This window comes from Eschrichtius robustus, chromosome 9 (genome assembly GCF_028021215.1).
Source record: "Eschrichtius robustus isolate mEscRob2 chromosome 9, mEscRob2.pri, whole genome shotgun sequence".
NCBI lineage: Eukaryota > Metazoa > Chordata > Mammalia > Artiodactyla > Eschrichtiidae > Eschrichtius > Eschrichtius robustus.
Genome location: NC_090832.1, coordinates 54610408 through 54632609, shown reverse-complemented (window position 1 = coordinate 54632609; position 22202 = coordinate 54610408). Strand labels below are relative to the sequence as shown.

General features: G+C 40.9%; 1 protein-coding gene across 1 annotated transcript in view; it reads right to left on the bottom strand.

The window, feature by feature from the left end:
* Positions 1-1331: 1331 nt before the first annotated feature.
* The window catches only part of PREP (prolyl endopeptidase), a 137521-nt gene continuing 116650 nt past the window's right edge, over positions 1332-22202 (bottom strand). The window contains exons 11-15 of the mRNA XM_068551380.1: positions 21891-22027; positions 20639-20733; positions 16826-16957; positions 5521-5677; positions 1332-2071 (exon numbers count right to left, since the gene is read on the bottom strand). Coding sequence (XP_068407481.1) covers positions 1777-2071; positions 5521-5677; positions 16826-16957; positions 20639-20733; positions 21891-22027 — 816 coding nt within the window. The 3' untranslated portion in view covers positions 1332-1776. The remainder of the gene's footprint in view (positions 2072-5520; positions 5678-16825; positions 16958-20638; positions 20734-21890; positions 22028-22202) is intronic.

The window sequence follows — 22202 nt, the reverse complement described above, 5'->3', positions numbered from 1 at the left end:
TCCTGATTTCTCTTGAAGCTGAGACTCTACACACTGTACTTCCACTTTCTGCTGCTAAGTAGAAAACCTCAGTGGGAAAGTGTAGCTGGATTCTGTGCAAACTTGCAAATGCTCTGGACTGAATGCGTACAACTCAGCTGTCTGCACCTCAAATGACCCAGCTGGTCTAGGATAAAGGCTGCCTTTGCTTTATCTAGACAAATACATTTTTTTTTTTTCCTGTCATGCTGGTCAGCAGTTACATGGCATTTAGCTAGTGTTAGCTTCTCTCAAGGTAGATGATGGTGGTGGCATACTTTTTCTCCAGGGATTGGGTGGAGGGGCTCATAATGAATCATATGTTCAACGACAGCTGCATTATATACAGTGCTTATTTAAACCAACAGTGATAGAAAACATAACTGTAGAAGAGAAAAGCCAAACCATGTATCCACCTTTCAGCTGAGCTTGTATGTAGTGATAAGCTGGACAGAAAATAGTGTGTCTAACTTTAGACCACAGTTTGAGAGGTAGAGGTCTCAAGAGAAGCACAGGCATGTATGATTTGGAAAATAGCACTTACCTGGAAAAGAACAAGCTATTAGATTAATGAAGTAATCTTTTAAACTAATTTTTAAGGTTAAAATACTTTATACAAAATAGTAATTTTTGTGATATCTCATGAAGCAAGACAAAGAAGCTGGGTTTTTTTCTCATAAATTAGATCACCACCTCCCAGACTGATACCCAAAGGAATAGTATTTCATAAAATGTTAAAACAAATGCCTGAATTTTTTTTTTTTTTAATGGACAAGTTTGAGGAATGATATATCCTCCTCTTAACGATTTAAGGCTGGGGAGACACACTTTTTAAAGTATGACTATTTTTATTTCCAGGAAGTGGTCTATGGGGGGAAGAACTGCTTGGCAAATGCTGAAATTTCTAATTGTAAGATAAATTTGGACAGTTCACTCATGTGGTCTCTTAGTTTTCGAATCCTAGGTACTCTGATTTCCACGAATACTTTGTAACCAAACTGACAGACAGACAAATAGGTGAATAATCTGAAGTTTCAGGTCCACTGATTTTTAGGAGGCATCCAAACCAAAAGAGCCCCTGACGAGACGATCAGATGGCTGAGTGGTTAATATGTAAGAAAAAGACAGTAAGCCACCTCTAATAGCTTCCTCACCATAAACAAGGGAGCTAGATGGACGCACTCCGCCTCCGTGCAGCGCTTACAGTCTATGACTTCATCGCTTATTCCCATAGACAAGTGACAGGACGCAGCGCAGAATGACTGCACTTCTGGGGTTGCTCCTCAACACAAAGGAACCAGAAATAAAGCCTCTCATTCTTAAATAACATTTATTATTGTTGCAAAGAAGTCTTTTTCAGGAGAACAAGTCTCACATTTATGTAAAGGTATATTGGTTATAGTTATAGAAGCAAGTTTCACTGAGGTGCTCTATATGAAGTATGCCTGACCATGACTCTGAATTCAGCAATCTAATATTCACAATGTGTTGGCTGCCATTAGCTATTTATCCGAACATGCCTTTTTTTCCTTTTAAAATATGTGCCTGCACAGGGTGGAAAAAGAAACGCCAAGGGCCTGCTAAAAAGGAGAAGCCTAGAAAAGATAAAATTCCCACGGCAGTTCTGTTCAGCTGCAGTCCGCGAGTGCAGGAACAGTGTTCGTGTGGGGAGGCATTACGCCCAGTGGTTTCTCGGTTTTAATGGTGTGAGAGCCCTTGAGGTTTTCCGCAGCGGTCAGAGGGAGTGGGAAATGCCATTTACTGAATCCAGTCGATGTTCAGGCAGCGCGCTATGAATGCAAACATGTCTGACACTTCTTCTATTACTTTGGCCGTGGGCTTCCCAGCCCCGTGGCCCGCCTTGGTGTCCACGTGGATAAGCAGGGGATTGTTCTGCTTCCGACTGCGGCCCACCAGGTACTGAAGGGTGGCAATGAACTTCAGGGAGTGAAGCGGGACCACGCGGTCGTCATGGTCTGCAGTGAGGAGAAGCATGGACGGGTACTGGATGTCGTCTGCCTCTGGTAGCTTCACGTTGTGCAGTGGAGAATATCTGAAAGGCAAAGGCACTTTCATGAGGCCGGATATCAAAATGAGAGTTGTGTGTCCACTAGGATAATCAGGGGGACCGGTGGGCACAGTGACCTGCGTTGTCTACCCGCCTACCGTCACTGGCAGTGAGGACTGCAGCCAACTGGTCCATGGGTGACCACTGCAGACTAAGTTACATCACCCTTTGGGCTGTGAATGGCCAGGGCTATTGGAAGCTGGGGAGCTGTGTCGTTTATTTCGCTCCCACTTTGGAAGCCTGTGTAAGAAGGAAACAGGGCTGTTGAAACAACCCAAAGTATGTGCATACTGACTGTCTTGAGGTGAATATTTTCATATTCTGCAGACTGACTTTTTCACTGCTATAAAGTGGACTGACTGTCCCTTTGTTTATATTTTACATGAAAAGATTTTAATTGAGGTATAGTTGATTTACAATATTAGTTTCAGGTGATTCAATATTTTTATAGATTATATTCCATTTAAAGTTATTATAAAATATTGGCTATATTCCCAGTGCTGTACAATATATCCTTGTAGCTTCATTTTATACATAAGTAGATTGTATCTCTTAATTCCCTACCCCTATCATGCTGATTGTTCTTTTTTTTTTTGTACATGGTACTACAGTTACTCTTTATTTATTTATTTATTTTATTTATGGCTGTGTTAGGTCTTCGTTTCTGTGTGAGGGCTTTCTCTAGTTGTGGCAAGTGGGGGCCACTCTTCATCGCGGTACGCGGGCCTCTCATTATCGCGGCCTCTCTTGTTGCGGAGCACAGGCTCCAGACGCGCAGGCTCAGTAGTTGTGGCTCACGGGCCTAGTTGCTCCGCGGCATGCGGGATCTTCCCAGACCAGGGCTCGAACCCGTGTCCCCTGCGTTGGCAGGCAGATTCTCAACCACTGCGCCACCAGGGAAGCCCCCTGATTGTTCTTTTAAATCACTGATTGTGAATAGAATGGGTGCAAGCCTTTCTTTTGTTGAAGAATTTGAAATCCACAGTGTACAGCAGCTTTTTGCCTGTTTTGTACCTATAAAACCTTTATTCTGAGCTCAGCTTGGCAGTCTGAGGAAGACCACAGGTCCCCTCTGGGCCTAGCTTCCTGCCTGAAACCAGGGAACCTGAGCCGCTGACCCCATGCTGGCTCACAGTCCAGCAGAAAGAAACTGCCTTTGGCCAATGGTGAGGTTAGTGGAGGAGACACCTTCTGAAGCACAACATAAGTACAATCAAATTAAACAGCGATTGATAATAGTTAAGTGAAAGACATCTCTGGATATTTTTTCTTTACATTTTAGTTCATATGGGTGTCATGTTTTTCAAAGTGTTCAGTATTAATGACTTAAATAAACTATTTTAGTAGAGTTTTATTTTGGAGGGTAAATAGGCAAAAATAGTAAAATTTCTACTCAGTTAACCAAGCTAAGACTAAAACCTTCTGGGGTTTAGTCTCCTAATAAGATGGGGGTGCCAATGGATCTGTTTTCTGATCTCATTGCAGAGTATTTCTGGATCAACCCCAGTCCTCCAGATAAGGCTTAGTTCTATGGGAAAACAAGTCTGGAAACTCTGCCTACTAATGATGCCTCTCCCCACCTCAAGATTCATGTGCCACATTTATACATTCAAGACTCTGAGAAGTTCTGTAGAAAAAAAGTCTGTTAGGCTTTATTTTTCTCAGCCTTTCACAAACTTGGAAATTTAAATTTTTGGGGGCATGGGGGACCCCCTTCAATATACTGGATTGAGCTCTCTGCTCATTGGGAGTAGCAAGTAAGAGGAAAATACAGCTCTGTGGGTGCTAGGTTAAAAAATTAAAGTCTGAAATAGGAATATCACGGACATCTTGAGAGAAAAAATATTTAGAACTCTTTTTTTGCTTTCAAATTTAATTTTAGAAGTATCAGGTTCCAGCAAATATTTTGTTGCCTTCAATATACAATTAACTCAGTATTTTCAACTGAGTTTAAATGGGACTTATCTCCCTAAGTGCATATTTTCTTAAGGTTAATTGGAACTATGGCTTCTTCAAATATTCAGCTTTCACCAGGATGTGTCAGTGAGGCTACTTGTGTATTTTAAAAGTTAAACTTTCCCCCTCCTGCAGAACAGAATTAAGTAGTTTAAAAGTATTATTAAAAAAATTCAAGTCATTTTAGCTGAATTTCTAAGTGAAGAGCTAACCATACAAAGCACATCAAATGAAGGAAAAAACCTGACTTCAGAAATTACTGTATCAAAATTTATAATTGACTGAGAAGACTGGGGAGAGGGGACATAGGCTGCTGGTGGTATTCCAAGAGTAATTCCTAAATACTGCTGGTAAAAATCCAAAAACCCCTACATGTGGGAAGTAAAGAGAGTGAAGAGCCAAAAAAGAATGTAGCTTGCAGTCTTGAGAATCTAAATGTTTGCCATTTTCTCACTGTTATCGCCAAAGTGTTGAGGGATACGAATATTTCAGTAATGCAACTTGTAGTTTCAAATATATGTGGTTATACTGAAAGCACAAAAAAAGTTTAACTGTTCTTGCATATATTCCTCTTCATTTCCTTATTTCTTAATTTAGAAAAAGAAATCCCATATTTATGTAAGTTATAATGACTTTTTTAAAAAATTATTTTTTAATTGCTGCATTAACAAATTACCACAAATTTAGCAGCTTTTAAAAACAACATGGATTTCTTATCTCATAGTTCTATAAGTCAGAAGTCTGGCTTGGCTCAACTGGGTTCTCTGGCTCTCTCAAGGCTGAAATCAAGGTGTTGGCTAGCTGGGCACTTATCAAGAAGTTCTAGAAAAAAAATCTACTTCCAGACTCATTCCAGCTGTTGGCAGAATGCGTTCAGTTCCATGTGGCTGTAGGACTGAGGTCCTTGTTTCTTTGATGGCTGTTGGTTGGGGTTGATCTCAGGTCGAACAGGCCCCCTTCCTTCAGTTTCAAAGCCAGCAACGGTGGCTCTAGTTCTCCTGTCCTCCTCATGCATCCAATCTCTTCCATCTCCCTTTCTGCTGCATCCCCGACTCCCACCAGAGAAAGTGCTCTGCCTTTAAGGGTTTGTCATTAGATTGGGCCCACTCGATAATCCAGGATAATCTCCTTATCCTGGTCAGCTGATTAGTAACCTTAATTTAATCTGCAAAGTCCCTTCAAAGAAGTACCTAGATTAGTGGTTGACTGAAGAACCAGGGGACAGGAATCCTGGAGGACCACCTTTAAAATTCTGCCCATCACATCTTTGTAGTTTGTTGTTTTTGTTTTTGTTAAAGACCAGATCAAAACCAGGAAGACAGGTATTCCCACCACTTGCCCTACTTTTGCAGTAAATTACATGCAAATATGAGATATTGAAGGGCATGGAGTCAAACATTTATCCTTTTGACTATGTTCAATATTCTGATATCAAATTGTTAGCAACACAAATATGTCAATATGAATTAAAACCTTACTTGATGAGCCAGTCAAAGTGTTGTTTGTTGTCTGAGCACCCATAATCAGTGGTCCAGGCGTGACCAATAGTGTATTTATGGAACTTCAGCATGTCCATTACTCCAACTTGGGCAATAACACAACCAAAGAGGTCAGGACGCTGATTTGCACATGCAGCTAAAAATCAAGATAGAAAAGGGAGGTGGTCCATCATTAAACATCTATGTAATAAGCAAAACCAAAACAGAACAAAACAACACTTAAATGCTTTCAGAACCCTGGTTGTCTTTTTTCCAAGAGCACAGGAAGAAACCATCAGAAATCACTTACCCAACAGCCCACAAGCTTTCCCCGCTCCTTCCAATATATCGGAGGGGTGGGTATTGTCATCAGTAGTAGAGATTTACTCCTCAAAGTGAATCTCAGTGGAGGAACATTATATGAAAACCTCTAGGACTTTCTGTAAAACCTGTGTCCCCTCCTCCCATCCCCAGTTGCTTTCACAGGTGATGCAGGAGGCTAACGAACTTGTTCAGGATCTCAAAACTAGCCTGTGATATCGTGACACAGTAAGAAATACCTGTTTAGTCTTTGTCCCCAGTTCCTAGAACAGAGCTCCTAAAACCCTTGGAATTTCCTGAGTGACAGGGTGAGAGGAGTGTCTTTCATAATTCATAACTAACCCTTTTCAACCGTATCTGAGTTCATGCTAATGAGGTGGCTCTTGGTGGGTCCCTAGATAGCTTTAGGATGGGAGCTGGTTGCCCAAGGAACCAACCATGTGATTAGAGGATTGGATCTTTTGGTCCCACCCCTGACCTCTGGGCAGAGGAGAGGGGGTGGAGATCAAGTTAGTGATTAACAGCTATTGATTTAATCAATCTTGCCTGCATAATAGAACTTCCATAAAATCCACCAAACAATGAAATTTGGAGAGCTTCTAGGGTGGTGAACACAGGGAGGTGCTGGGACGGTGGTGCGCTAACAGAGTATGGAGGCGCTCTGCATGCACCTGCCTGCCCATACCTTATCCTATACATCTCTTCCATCTGACTGTTGCCGAGTTCTATCCCTTATAACAAACCGGTAAATGTAAGGAAAGAGGAGGGGGACATGGGAACCCCCAATTTATAGCATGGGAGGTCCAGAACTTGTGATTGGTGTCTGCAGTGGGGGCAGCCCTATGGGACTGAGCCCTTACCCTTTTGGGTCTGTGCTAACTCAGGGTAGTGTCAGAATTGAACTGAATTGTAAGACACCCAGTTGGTGTATGGAGAGTTGGAGAATTGGTTGGGGTGGTATGCCCCCCTTCCCACATTTGGCATCAGAATTGTTGTGAGCAGAAATGGCTCATACAGCCCAAAGCAGAATAGGGCCTAAAACCCAGCTCAGAGCTCTAACCGATATTGACACACCTTCTTGTCCTGTTGTAAAAATACTCTTCTTTGTACACTTAAAAACTTATTTTTTGGAAAATTCAATAAATGTTTATTGAACACCTGCCATGTGCCTGGCACTACGCCTGGGGATATGTCAGTGAATAATTTAGTGGGAAAGATAAAGAAGTGAACAGGCAATTATAGTGTGGCAATCACTACTGTTGAGAAAATACGGGTGCTATGGAAGTAGGGCATAGGCCAGAGTACGGAAGTTGGGGAGGCTTTGGGAGGAAGTAAGATCAAAGCTGGCACGACTAGGAGTTAGTCAAGGGATGTGAACTTTTCCTGCCTCTGACAAAAAACTGTTCCCACCCCAGTTCTGATTTCAGTGCTTATTCATGATATTGAATCCTGAGTCCTACCCCTGCAGATCCTTTTCTCCCACTCAGAGGTGGGAGGCGCAGGAACCTGGAATCTGTTCTTTTAAATAAGCATCTCAGCATCCTGATGGAGGAACTCCATCTCTGAAGGTCCCTTAAAGGACCTAGTTTGTTAAAAGGCATAAATGAATTCCTGAATATAAAACTCCAAAAATAAAATGGAGTTTTATTGGATGAACCAGTAAGTTACAACACAATTCTCCCACTACTGAAATCAGATGGTATTTTCAATGTCCTTTCCCATTAAAAATTTTAGATTCACCCTTAGTTCTTCTTTCTTTTACACTTCATATTTAATTCATATGCAAATTCAGTGGGCTCAAATTCAAAATATACGCAGAATCAGACCACTTCTCACTACTTCCATCGCCACACCCATGTCCAAGCCACCATTTTCTCTCCCTGGGACAGAAGCCACCTACCTGGGCTCCTGCTTTTCAGCCCTTGCCTCCCCTTCTGTCTACCCTTACACAGTAACGGGATCAATGCATGATCCTGATTTTAAAAAAACATGTCAAATCATGACACTTCTCTGCTCAAAACTCCCCCAAAGGCTTCTCATTTCACAGAGTAAACCATGCTCTCTGCACGGGCCACGAGGTCCTGCCTGGTCTGGCCTCCCCCCACCCCTAACCTCTCCCATCTCTCTCCCCTGCTCTCTGTGCCCAGGCACAGACATGGGCCTCTGGGGCCCATTGCTGGCCTCGGGTATATCGTCTACCTCCTCTGACTGGAACGAAAGCTCCATGAAGGCAGAACTGTTGTCTCTTCCGTTTGCTGACATATGCCCAGTATCTGGGAAAATGCCCAGCACTTCTTGGTGCTCTATAAATATTTGTCGAGTGAACAAATCAAATTTGTAGTTATTCAGTATTTAAGAATATTATCCATCTTCTTTCTCAATTTCTTTCCACAAGCCACACGACTTGTGGGATCTTAGTTTCCCGACCAGAGCAGGGATGGAACCCAGGCCCCTGGCAGTGGAAGTGCAGAGTCCTAACCACTGGACCGCCAGCGAAGTCCCTCCATTTATTTCTTTCTTCTTTTTTTAAATTGAAGTATACCTGACTTAAAACATATTAGTCTCAGGTGTAAATCAGTGATTCAGTATTTTTATACATCACAAAGTGATCACCATGATGTCTATTTACCATCTGTCATCACACAAAATTATTAAATATTATTGACTATATTCCCTATGTTATCTGTACATTATATCTCTGTGATATTTTTATAACAAAGTTTGGACCTCTCAATCACCCTCATCTATTTCACTCATCTCCCCACCCAACTCCCCTCTGGAAACCACTAGTTTGTTTTCTGTATCTATGAGTCTGTTTATTTTCTGTTTGTTCAATTGTTTTGTTTTTTAGATTCCTCATGTAAGCGAAATCATATGGTATCTGTCTTTCTCTGTCTGACTTACTTCACTTAGCAAAACACCCTCTAGGTCCATTCATGTTCTTGCAAATGGCAAGATTTCATTCTTTTTTTATATGGCTGAGTAATATTCTACTGTATGTATTATTATACACACATATACACATCTCCTTTATCCATTAATTTATCAGTGGACACTTAGGTTGCTTTCATATCTTAGCAACTGTGAATAATGCTGCAGTGAACATAGGGGTACATATCTTTTTGAATTAGTGGTTTTGATTTCTTTGGAAATAAACTCAGAAGTTGAATTGTTGAATCATACAGTAGTTCTATTTTTAACTTTTAAGGAAACTTCATACTGCTTTCCATAGTGGCTGTAACCAGTTTATATTCCCACCAGTGCATGAGGGTTCCCTTTTATCTGCATCCTTGTCAACACTTGTTATTTGATGTCCTTTTGATACTAGTCATACTGACAGGTGTGAGGTGGTATCTCATTGTGGTTTTGATTTGCATTTCCTTGATGATTAGTAATGTTCAGCATATTTTCATGTGTCTATTGGCCATGTGTATGTCTCCTCTGGAAAAATGTCTATTCAGGTCCTCTGCTCATTTTTTAATTGAGTTGTTTGTTTTTGATGTTGAGTTGTATGGGTTCTTTGGATACTTTGGACATTAACCTCTTATCAGATATATTGTTTGTAAATATCTTCTCACATTCAGTAGGTTGTCTTTTCATTCTGTTGATAGTTTTCTTCACTGTGCAAAAGCTTTTTAGGTTGTTATAGTCCTATTTGTTTTTTGCTTTTGTTTCCCTTGCCTGAGGAGACATACCCAAAAAAATTTTGTGAAGACCAATGTCAAAGAGTGTACTGTGTTTTCTTAGAGTTTTATAGTTTCAGTTCTTACATTTAAATATTTTTTTGAGTTTATTTTCACATATGATGTGAGAAAGCAGTCCAGTTTGACTCTTTTGCATGGAGCTGTCCAGGTTTCCCAATACCATTTACTGAAGAGGCTGTCTTTTCCCCATTGTATATTCTTCCTTCCTCTGTTTTATTTATTTATTTATTTATTTTAAACATCTTTATTGGAGTATAATTGCTTTACAATGGTGTGTTAGTTTCTGCTTTATAATAAAGTGAATCAGTTATACATATGTTCCCATATCTCTTCCCTCTTGCATCTCCCTCCCTCCCACCCTCCCTATCCCACCCCTCTAGGTGGTCACAAAGCACCGAGCTGATTTCCCTGTGCTATGCGGCTGCTTCCCACTAGCTATCTATTTTACATTTGGTAGTTTTTATATGTCCATGCCTCTCTCTCACCCTGTCACATCCCACCCCTCCCCCTCTTCCTCTGTTTTAGACTGACCATATATGTGTGGGTTTATTTCTGGGTTCTCTATTCTGTTGCGTTGATCTGTATGTCTGTTTTTGTGCCAGTACCATACTATTTTGGTTACTACAGTTTGTAGTATAGTTTGAAAACAATGAGCATGATACCTCCAGCTTTGTTCTTCTTTCTCAAGACCGTTTTGGCTATTTGGGGTCTTTTGTGTTTCCAAATAAATTTTAGAATTATTTGTTCTAGTTCTGTGAAAAATGCCATTGGTATTTTGATAGGTACTGCACTGACTCTTGTACATTGCCTTGGGTAGTAGGGTGATTTTAACAATATTAATTCTTCAAATCCATGAGCATGGCACATCTTTTAATTTGTGTCATCTTCGATTTCATCAGTGTCTTACAGTTTCCAGTGCACAGGTCTTCCACCTCCTTGGTGAGATTTATTCCTAGGTATTTTATTCTTTTTGATGCAATTTTAAATGGGATTGTTTTCTTAATTTCTCCTTCTGATAGTTTGTTAAGGTACAGAAATCCAGATTTCTATATATTAATTTTGTATCCTGCAACTTTACTGAATTCATTTATTAGTTCTTTGGTGGCATCTTTAGGATTTTCTGTACATAGTATGTCATCTGCATACAGTGGCAGTTTTACTTCTTTTCCAATTTGAATTCCTTTTATTTCCTTTTCTTGTCTGATTGCTGGGGCTAAGACTCCCAATACAATGTTAATAGAAGTGGTGAGAGTGAGCATCCTTGTCTTGTTCCTCACCTTAGAGGAGATGCTTTTGGCTTTTCACTGTTGAGTATGATGTTAGTGGTGGGCTTGTCATACATGGCCTTTATTATGCTGAGGTATGTCCCTCTATACCCACTTTGCTAGGAGTTTTTAATCACAAATGGATGCTGAATTTTGTCAAAAGCTTTTTCCACATCTATTGAGATGATCATATGGTTTTTATTCTTCAATTTGTTAATGTGGTGTATCACACTGATTGATTTACAGATATTGAACCATCCTTATATCCCTGGGATAAATCCTACTTGATCGTAGTGTATGATCCTTTTAATGTGTTGTTGAATTTGGTTTGCTAATACTTTGAAGATTTTTACATCTGTGTTCACCAGTGATACTGGCCTGTAATTTCCTTTTTTTGTGATGTCTTTGTCTGGTTTTTGTATCAGGGTGATGCTGCTGGCCTTGTAAAGTGAGTTCAGATGTGCTCCTTTCTCTTCAGTTTTCCAGAAGAGTTTGAGAAGATATGTGTTAGCTCTTCTCTAAATGTTCTGTAGAATTCACCTGTGAAGACATCTGGTCCTGGACTTTTCGTTTGCTGGCAGTTTTTTTTTTTTTTTTTTTTTTTATATATTACTGATTCAACTTCATTACTGGTAATTGGTCTGTTCATACTTTCTATTTCTGCCTGATTCAGTCTTGGGAGATTGTAAGTTTCTAGGAATTTATCCATTTCTTCTAGATTGTCCACTTTATTGTGTATAATTAGTCATAGTAATCTCCTATGATCCTTTGCATTTTTGTGGTGTTTGATGTAACTTCTTCTCTTTCATTTCTGATTTTCTTTGGGACCTCTCTCTGTTTTTCTTGATGAGTCTGGTAAAAGGTTTATCTTTTTATCTTCTCAAACAACCAGCTCTTAGTTTTATCAATCTTTTCTATTGTTTTTTAGTCTCTATTATTGCTCTGATCTCTATTATTTTAGTTACTTTAGGTATTAGGTTAGATTGAGATTTTTCTTGTTTCCTGAGGCAGGCTTATAATGCTATAAACTCCTTTGGCTGCATTCCATTGATTTTGGATCATTGTGTTTCCATTTTCATTTGTCTCCAGGTATTTTAAAATTTCCTCTCTGATTTAACAGTGACCCCCCACCCCGGTTGTTTAGTAGCATATTGTTTAGCCTCCATGTGTTTTTTGCAGTTTTTTTTTCTTGTAGTTGGTGTCTAATCTCATACTGTTGTGGTTGGAAAAGATGCTTGATGTGATTTTAATCTTCTTAAATTTAGTCAGACGTGTTTTGTGGCTTAGCATGATCTATCCTGGAGAATGTTCCATGTGTACTTGAAAAGGATGTGTATTCTGCTGCTTTTGGGTGGAATGTTCTTAAAGTCCATCTGATCTAATGTGTCATTTAAAGCCAGTATTTCCTTAATGATTTTCTGTCTGGAATATCTATCCACTGATATAAGTAGAGTATTAAAGTTCCCTGTTATTGTTTTACTCTCGACTTCTCCCTTATGTCTGTCAATATTTGCCATGTATATTTAGGTGCTCCTATGTTGGGTGCATAAATATCTTTAAAAATTTTATTTTATATTATAGTTGATTTACAGTGTTGTGTTAGGTGTACAGCAAAGTGATTCATTTATACATATACATATATCCATTCTTTTTCAGATTCTTTTCCCATATAGGTTATTACAGAATATGAGTAGAGTTTCCTGTGCTATATATTAGGTCCTTGTTGATTATCTATTTTATATATAGTAGTGTGTATTTGTTAATCCCAAACTTCTAATTTATCCCACCCCACACACACACCTTTCCCCTCTAGTAACCATAAGTTTGATTTTGAGATCTGTGAATCTGCTTCTGTTTTGTAAACAAGTTCATTTGTATCATTTCTTTTTGGGTTCCACATATGAGTGATATCATATTGGTATTTGTCTGACTTACTGCACTGTCTGACAATCTGTAGGTCCATCCACATTGCTGCAAACGGCATTATTTCATTCTTTTTTATGGGTGAGTAATATTCCATTGTATATATGTACCACATCTTCTTTATCCATTCCTCTGTCGATGGACATCTAGGTTGCTTCTGTGTTTTGGCTATTGTAAACAGTGCCACAATGAACACTGGGGTGCATGTATTTTTTTGAATTATGGTTTTCTCCAGACATATGCCCAGGAGTGTGATTGCTGGATCATATCATGGTTCTATTTTTAGTTTTTTAAGGAACCTCCATACTGTTCTCCATGGTGGTTGTACCAATTTATATTCCCACCAACAGTGTAGGAGGGTTCCCTTTTCTCCTGGGTGCATAAATATTTATGAATGTTATATCCTCTTCTTGTATTGACCCCTTTATCATTATGTAATGCTCTTCTTTGTCTTTTGTTACAAACTTTGTCTAAATCTATTTTGTCTGAGTATTGCTACCCCAGCTTCCTTTTTGTTTCCATTTGCATAGAATACCTTTTTCCATCCCCTTACTTTCAGTCTGTGTCTGTCTGTGGATCTGAAGTGAGTCTCTTGTAGGCAGCATGTAGTTGGGTCTTATTTTATTATCCATTCAGCCATTCTATCTTTTGATTGGACCATTTGGTCCATTTATGTTTAAATTAATTGTTGATAGGTATGTACTTATTGCCATTTAAAAAATTGTTTTCTGGTAGTTTTTGTAGTTCCTTTTTGTTCCTTCTTTTTTGCTCTCTTCCCTTGTGATGTAATGACTATATTTAGTGTTATGTTTGGATTACTTTCTCTTTTTTGCTTGTGTATCTACTATTGATTTTTGGTTTTGGTTATCAGAGGCTCATACATAACCACCTATATATCTTTGTGATTAAGTTGATGATCTCTTAAGTTTGAACACTTTCTAATAATCTTGCATTTATATTCCCCCCTGCCATATTTAATGTTTTGATGTCATATTTTAAAACTTTTTGTTTTGTGTATCAACTTAACTACTATTGTGAATATAGATGATTTTACTACTTTGTCTTTTAAACTTTTTACTGACTTTGTAAGTAGCTGATCTACTATCTTTGTTTACCTTTACTAATGAGTTTTTTTTCCTGTCATAATTTTCATATTTCTAGTTGTGGTCTTTTTTTTTTCCACTTAGAGAAGGCCTTTTAACATTTCTTCTAGAGCCAGTTTAGTGGTCCTGAACTCTTTTTAGCTTTTGCTTGTCTGTACAACTCTTGATCTCTCCTTCAGATCTGAATGACAGCCTCGCCAGGTAGTGTATTCTTTTTTTTTTTTTTAGGTAGTGTATTCTTGATTGTATGTTTTTTCATCACTTTGACTATATTGTGCCACTCCTTTCTGGCCTGCAGAGTTTCTGCTGAAAAGTCAGCTGACAGTCTTATGGAAGTTCCCTTATAAGTAACTAGTTGCTTTTCTCTTGCTCCTTTTAAGAGTCTCTCTGTCTGGGTGTGGACCTCTTTGGGTTCATCTTATTTGGGACTCTCTGTGTTTCCTCAACCTAGATGTTTGTTTCCTTTCCCAGGTTAGGGAAGTTTTCAGCTATTTATTCAGGTAAGTTCTCTGCCCCTCTCTCTGTTCTCCTTCTTGGACCCCTAAAATGTGAATGTTAGTTTGCTTGGTGTTGTCTCAGAGGTCTCTTAAGCTGTCCTCATTTTTTAGAATTGTTTTTTTCTGTTCAGCTTGGATGATTTTCACTATTCTGTTTTCCAGGTCTCTGATCCATTCCTCTGTATCATCTAATCTATTGCTGATTCCTACTAGTATATTTCTTATTTTAGTTATTGTATTCTTCACCTCTTTTTGGCTCTTCTTTATATTTTCTAACTCTCTGTTAAATGTCTCATTGTGTTCATCCCTTCTTCTCCTGAGTTTGTTGAGCATCTTTATAATCATTACCTGAACTCTTTATTGGATAAGATTACTTATCTCCACTTTGCTTAGTTCTTTTTCTGGGGTTTTATCTTGCTCCTTAGTTTAAGAACATAGTTCTGTCTTCTAATTTTGCCTAATTCTCTGTGTTTATTTCTGTGTATTAGGTGGGTTGGTTATGTTTTCTGAGCTTGGATAAGTATCCTTAATATAGGTGATATCCTGTAGGGCCCAGCAGCAGACTCCCCTCTGGTGACCAGAGTTACATGCTCTAGGGGTGCCTCCTATGTAGGCTGCACGGGCCCTTCTGTTGTGGCAGGGCCAACTACTTTGGGCATGCTGATAGACAAGGCCTGATCTCTGCATGACCAGAGCTGGTGCCAGTCTGCTGGTGGTGGAGTGCTAATAGCCAGAGAGAGGATCCAGAATGGTGCTTGTCAGCACCAGTGTCCCTGTGGTAGAACGAGTTCCCCAAAATGTCTGCCACCAGCACCTGTGTCCCCAGTAGGAGTCCCAGTTGCCTCCTTCCCCTCTGGGAGGCTCTTCAAGGTTAGCAAATGAATCTGACCAGGCTCCTTTCAAATGACTGCCTCTGTGCCAGGACTCAGAGCATGTGAGATTTTGTGTGCACCCTTTAAGAGTGGAGTCTCTATTTCCCACAGCCCTCTGGCTCTCATCAAAGTAAGCCCCGCTGGCCTTCAGAGCCAGATGTTCTAGGGGCTCATTTTCCTGGTGTAGGACCTCTGGACTGGGGAGCCTGATGTGTGTCTCAAACCCCTCTCTCCTTGGGAAGGACCTCGGCAATTGTGATTATCCTCCCATTTGTGGTTTGCCTGCCCGAGGTTGTGGGTCTTGACTATACTGTGCATCTGCCCCTCCTTACCCATCTCATAGTGGTTCCTTTCCTTTATATCTTTGGTTGTGGAAAATCTTTTCTATTTGTCTTCAGGTTGTTCTCATACATAGTTGTTCTGTAAATCGTTGTTAACTTTGGTGTGCCCGTGGAAGGAGGTGAGCTCAGGGGTTTTCCTACTTTGCCATCTCGGCCACATCTCTACCCTTTCCAAATTTAAACAAATTATTCGGACATATATATATTTTATCTCCCTGGGAAAATGTTTTTTTCAAGACTATATTCCATTGGGGTAAAGAAGTAATAAGGACAGGAATTCAGGTTTTGACACAAGTCAGTAAATTTCAAAGACAAGGAAATGGAGTGAATGTGTCAAGATCCCCTGACAACAGTGGATTGAAAGCTAAATATTGTCTGTCACATGTGCTTTTTAGGTTGAGTCTATTTGTGCTATTCTCCATTTGTACAACGGCCCCTCGTATCCTAATGACACTGGATGTAGGACCCAGCAAGCAAAGTTCAGGACCACTATAAATGTTCATTACAATGTTAAGTACTGTTGAGAGATGAAAAGCAAAGTAAAAATTCATTAACTACCAAAAATTAGGAAAATCCACTTAGAGGCAGTGCCACATAGAGGTTAAAAGAGCAGAATCTAAAGCCACAGTGCTAAGCATCAACCCCAACACTACCATCACACTAGCAAGCTACTCAACCTCTCAGTGCCCCAGCGTCCTCCTCTGTAAAATGGGGATAATACCTGTCCCCATCTCCCAGGCCACGTGCATGTCAAGGGCTCAGCACTGGGCCTGGCAAGGTGCTCAGCAAGGGTGAACTATTTCATTACTATGAAGCTGTGGATCCATCTTTGCATGTACCTCATTTTCCTTCATGACTTACTTCTCTGCACCCACAGCATCTAGCATCCCATTGCATAGGTATTCAACAAATGTTTAGTGATGATCACAGCTTACAAGTTCTGGGTAACACAGTCAGAGGTGTGTTATTAGACTCAGTCATGTGCTGACTGAACCCTAGAGACCTGTGGGTCCAGTCTGTGGGGAGGGGGAGAGGGAAGGGTAAGAATTGCGGTCCAGTCCAATAGAGCTCAGAACAGGGAGGAGGAATGGCTTTTCAGGCTATGATGAGTTGAGTCAGTAGTTGTGTCTTCAAATGTCATTAATTAGATGCCCAAATATAAATGGGTTTTGCTTTTTCTGTACCACTGCTCCCATCCATGAGCCAAAGTAAACCAGAGTATCTGAAAACTCCAAGAGTTAATTAGTAAAGTACAATGAATAAAAAACCCAGTTCTCACCTACTAAGAGGCCTCCATTTGAACCTCCATTAATAGTCAGCCTCTTGGGAGACGTGTAACCTTCCTTGATAAGATATTCAGCAGCACACTGGAAGTCATCAAAGCAGTTTTGTTTGTTGCCCAAGATACCACCTACAATGTGCCAAAGTGAAAGATAGTTAATTAACAAAACATAGAAAAAAAAATCACATTTTAACCTAAGGGGAAATCAAATGATGATAGGGCATAGTTTCAACTACTGATCAACTTAAACACAATGGACTAACACTACATTTTAGAAAAATGCCTCAATTTAAATTTTGTTATGCATTATGGAAATCCATCATCAGTGCCACAACTGCTAATCCATATGGTGCCTTTGTATTTTTCTAAAACCTCTTAGAACTTAAAAGGCAAATGCCCCAAAGGGAAGAGATGATCTGTTATGACGTCAGACAACCATGAGAATGAAAATGTGAAAGCATGTCAACAAAAAGAACCTGTGTTTTGGGAGGAGCTGGAATCAAAACTGACACAAGACCCAGAACAGAGTCCAGTCCTCGAGTTCCACACAGCACGTGACAATGGGGATGAGCGCGCTGCCCCCTCCCTGGGAAGATGAAAGTGCTCTGCGCGGACCTCCCTGGTGGCGCAGTGGTTAAGAATCTGCCTGCCAGTTCAGGGGACACGGCTTCGATCCCTGGTCCAGGAAGATCCCACATGCCGCGGAGCAACTAAGCCTGTGCGCCGCAACTACTGAGCTTGTGCTCTAGAGCCCACAAGCCACAACTACTGAGCCCGTGCGCCACAACTACTGAAGCCCACGCTCCGCTACAGGAGAAGCCACCGCAATGAGCCGCCCGTGCATCACAACAAAGAGTAGCCCCTGCTCACCAGAACTAGAGAAAAGCCCATGAGCAACAACGAAGACTCAACACAGCCAAAAATAAAATATAAATAAATAAATTTTTTAAAAACGAAAGTGCTCTGTGCAGAGAGGTGCACTTCTCACCCCTCCTCTCTGCAGGAGTCTGAGGTGGGGACGTGATTACGAGAAGGAAGCTCTCTGACTTTGCCCATGGGTACTTAAAGAACTTAGGTAGGAATTAGGTGGGGACGTGGTGCTGCACAGAGCAGCCCATTAGTTTCTCTAGGCTTGAATGAAGAGGATCTCAAGCATCTCCTCAGAGAATCAGGGCTTTCTCATCTAGAAGCCATTCCAGTGTAGAGCCAAACAAAGAAACTACTTAAAGAGAGGAACATTTGTAAGGCCTTGTAATATCCAAAAGTAAAGGCCAAAAGTCAGAGTCATGCCCACAAAGGAATGGATGTCTGAAATAACTGCCAATGAAATGAACAAAAAGCAGACATAGATCTAATTAGATATTTGAGATTAACCATTTTTGCAGAAATTCAATTAAAGATGAAGCAGTGCTACTGAAGAAATTTTTTCATATCAAAACAAATGTTATTAAGATTTTTAATAAGAAATTATTGGTGAATTAGGATGGCTAGGATTACTTAGTTTCCAGGAATAATAATATTTTGGGTATATGACTATTTTTTGAAGAGCATTAAATTTTAAACTCAATTAACAGAATGGAATCTAGATTTATCGAGGTTCAATATGCTAGGGTCTAACTAGAAAAGTTCCATTTCAGGCCCTTTCACTGCCTAAATTAGGAGAAAGTTTATGATCAGTCTAAACAGAGGTAATCAACTTTTAGCTTCAGTCAAGCTGCAAACTCCCCTCCCCCCAAGACTTCTGGATAATAACTTGGTTATAATTAATACAGAGATGAGAGAGTTGACCAAGACCAAGGGCTCTCTTCCCTACCAGAGCATGGTGGACACCTGAGGACCAGAGGAATTTTATGGCAAAGAACTTGAGTTCTTTGAGGAGAAGGCCACTGGGTCAGAAGTCCGTGCAGGTGGGTGTTTAAGTATGTACATTAAACATTTTTAACCAGGAAATTGGGCGAGTCAAGGGGTCCAGACTTAGCATATGGATTTGGGATGTACATCCAACATAAGGTGTGTAGAGATTTTACTTTTATTCCCCCTTTCTTAGTCATCTCTTGCTATCACAGTTTCATAGTATGATTTTAGTGTAATTAAACTCTAATATCAGGTCCAAGTCAAAATGATACAATGAATTCTATGCTGTTTCAAATACAGTGACAATCAATAAAGCCTTCAAGGATGACACCTGACCCAATGATGGCTGGCAGGCTGGGGGCCCATGTGTTCATTAGGGACACTCTTTTTTTTTTTTTTTTAAGAATTTCACTTTTTTATCTATCTATTTATTTATTTATTTTTGGCTGTGTTGGGTCTTCGTTTCTGTGCGAGGGCTTTCTTTCTCTAGTTGCGGCAAGCGGGGGCCACTCTTCATCGCGGTGCATGGGCCTCTCACTATCGCAGCCTCTCTTGTTGCGGAGCACAGGCTCCAGACGCGCAGGCTCAGTAGTGGTGGCTCACGGGCCTAGCTGCTCCGCGGCATGTGGGATCTTCCCAGACCAGGGCTCGAACCCGTGTCCCCTGCATTGGCAGGCAGATTCTCAACCGCTGCGCCACCAGGGAAGCCCAGGACACTCACTCTTGCTAAGATGCTCAAATAGTTTGCTGTCTGACATCAGTCCTTGGGGTGCACGCTGAAGACCGAGGATTTAGGCTTGGGCCTTTCCTGCCTCCTGACATCTAACAGGTACTTATGAAAAAAGCCCTTTACAGCTCTACCCTCATCTTTGCTGATCTGATCGATGCAGAAAACCAGAGCCTGGGCCTCAGGAGGTAGAGAAGAACAGGTGGGTGTACGGATCCGAAGGGTGGTCTCGGCTGCTCCTACTGCGGGAGAAGAGACTCCTCACCACGTGCTGCTGGCCAAGCCTGAGCCCGGGGGGCCGCCCTCGGGCCAGCAGACTGTCTTACACAGGATGGCTGATGTTGAGCGGGGAGAAGCAGGGAGCCGGTGGGAGTGAAGCGGCTTCCCACATCCTCCTCTCCCAAACACAGGAATAAGGTAAGGGAAGAACATCTTCTTCAAGTTATTGGTTAGTCTATGCATTCCAGATACACAAAAGCCTGGGAGACGGGGTGTGCTCCATATAGAGAGAAAAGGAAGAGAGAGATGGGGCTTTAAAAATAAAGATTGCCATATTTTTTTTTAAAGAATGATAATCTGGGGAATAAAGTTGAATATAGGAGCAGTTTCCTCAATCAACTAGAATACATGCTTCAGGAGGCCAGAGAACAGGGACTGAACCATTAAAACCAGAAAAGAAAAATGACTGTGTTCTTGTGTTTATCTATCACGTGCAGGTTTTATTAGAGTCTCAGCAGCAACGCTAGGAGGATGCCATTTCTCAGCAATGTTGGGAAGATCAGAGAAAACAAGCAAAAGATGCCCAAACTGGGACTAGGGAAGCTCTATTTTAGAGTGCTCTTTTCTTTTAAGAGAAAATGGCCTGTTTTTTGCAGTCTGTTTTGAGATAGCCGATAATGCTAAACAGTAAAAGCCAGGCTAACAGGAGAAGGAGACACAATAAATACCAAAAGCGTCCCCCAGACTCACTTCTGACAGTGATAGATAAAAATGTACCCTATACATTGCTACAAAAAAAAAAATTGATTATGGTATGTAGGAGATGCGTCTGAAGAAGGCGTCCTTCATTCAAATAGACTGCAAAGGAAAATAAACTGTGAAAAGACTGAGCTGTTTAAATTGAAAGGGGGAATGGTGCCTGCAATGTGTTTGGAAGCATCCTTTTCTGCCCCTAATCCCCTCGGCTTGGACTATGCCATATTTGTGTTTCTGCAGAGAAAATACCTCACCTTTATGCCACGTCTCTCCGTATTCCCCACCTCCTCTGATGTTGGCCACTGCAAGGACGCCACCCATGTGTCTCACAAAGATGAGCCTGGACACACTGAGAGATGGTAAAAACAGTTAAGCTGCCACTCACTGCCCAGTGAGGACCGCTGTCCTCCTCCACCACACCCGCACCCGCAGCCCTGAAGATGCCCGGCACGTGCTGTCATCTACGTGGAAGCCCAGTACTTTCACATTGCTCGATTTAAGTGAAATGTTACAACTTCTGCATAGTGATTAACTGCAAAGCTCATACATTTTCAGGAGCATTCAGCATACCTCATTTTAAACAACTGTCTTGGCAACCAGAATACTGCCACCCATGTGACACAGCCCTGGTCTGAATGGTGCTGTGCTTGTTACACACCCGGTAATGGCCCCTGCTACTATCTCTCCCAGTATCTCTCTCCAAATTGTTCAAGTTGGAAAAAAGAAAGCTCCTTCTGAAATATGAATTTTAAACAGATTTTCCAGTTTTACAGAAATTTAGACGTTGAAACTAGGTGTGAGAGAGGTAGAGTAGATCAGGCACACTGACCAGAAAGTAAGAACGGAGTGGCCAGGGCTGGAGAATGTTTTCTAGAAATAAACAGAAGAAACTACAGCACAAAGCTTCTTTAGAAAGTTTGGATTTTATGTTTTCCTCCCTCTCTTTCCACTCTGACCCTAACAGTACTGAGTGAGGTTATTTTTCTGTTTGCTGTTAACTAAAATTAATTTTGCTTTGAGAACTATTTCTGAACTTTATTCACTCTTCCTTTTAGTAACTGGGGAAACTGTGGGCTTCTGCAGCCTGAGGCTCAAGATGGTCTGGCTGCTAATTTCCTGGATGTTGAAGATCAGAGGAAAGGAGAGTCTGAGGTCGGTGATCAGACCATACACCCATGTGGTCCTCTCTTCAACATTTTTCCTATACCTCGGATGGTTTCTACTGAAACTACCAGCATATCCACTGGTTCAGGGAAGAAAATGGTGTAAGGACACTTCCTCACTCATCTCACTTCCCAACACAGAGCAGGCTTAACGAATACTCGTTGCACAAATGAACAAAGATGAGCTCTGCTCAGGAATCAGTGTTGTCTTGATCCAGGTTCCCCTGTGGGGACCAAGGGGATGGGGCTCAGGTGCAGAGGCAGTAGACCACCAGCCTCTGGTTTCTCCTCACTGTCTGGAGAAGATCAGATACACGCTGAAGTTCCGAGGTGCCACGCTTACCTGTAGTTGGGTGTGATAGATATGTTGAAGCCGCCGTAGCCGTATAGGAAAGCGGGATGAGAGGCATCCAATTTTATGCCCTTTTTATGCACGATGAACATTGGAATCTTCGTACCATCCTTGCTAGGGTAGAAAACCTAGAACAAAAGAAAGCAGAACAGCTAGATTTAGCATTCCTGAGTAAACACTTGCATGCTTTTACATGGGAAAAACAGACAGGTAGTAAATTCTTCAAGATGTAGAGTAGCACAGTGAAAATCCAGTACCACTAAAAGGGCTAGTTGATGGGGGAGCATATTTCAGTTTTTATGG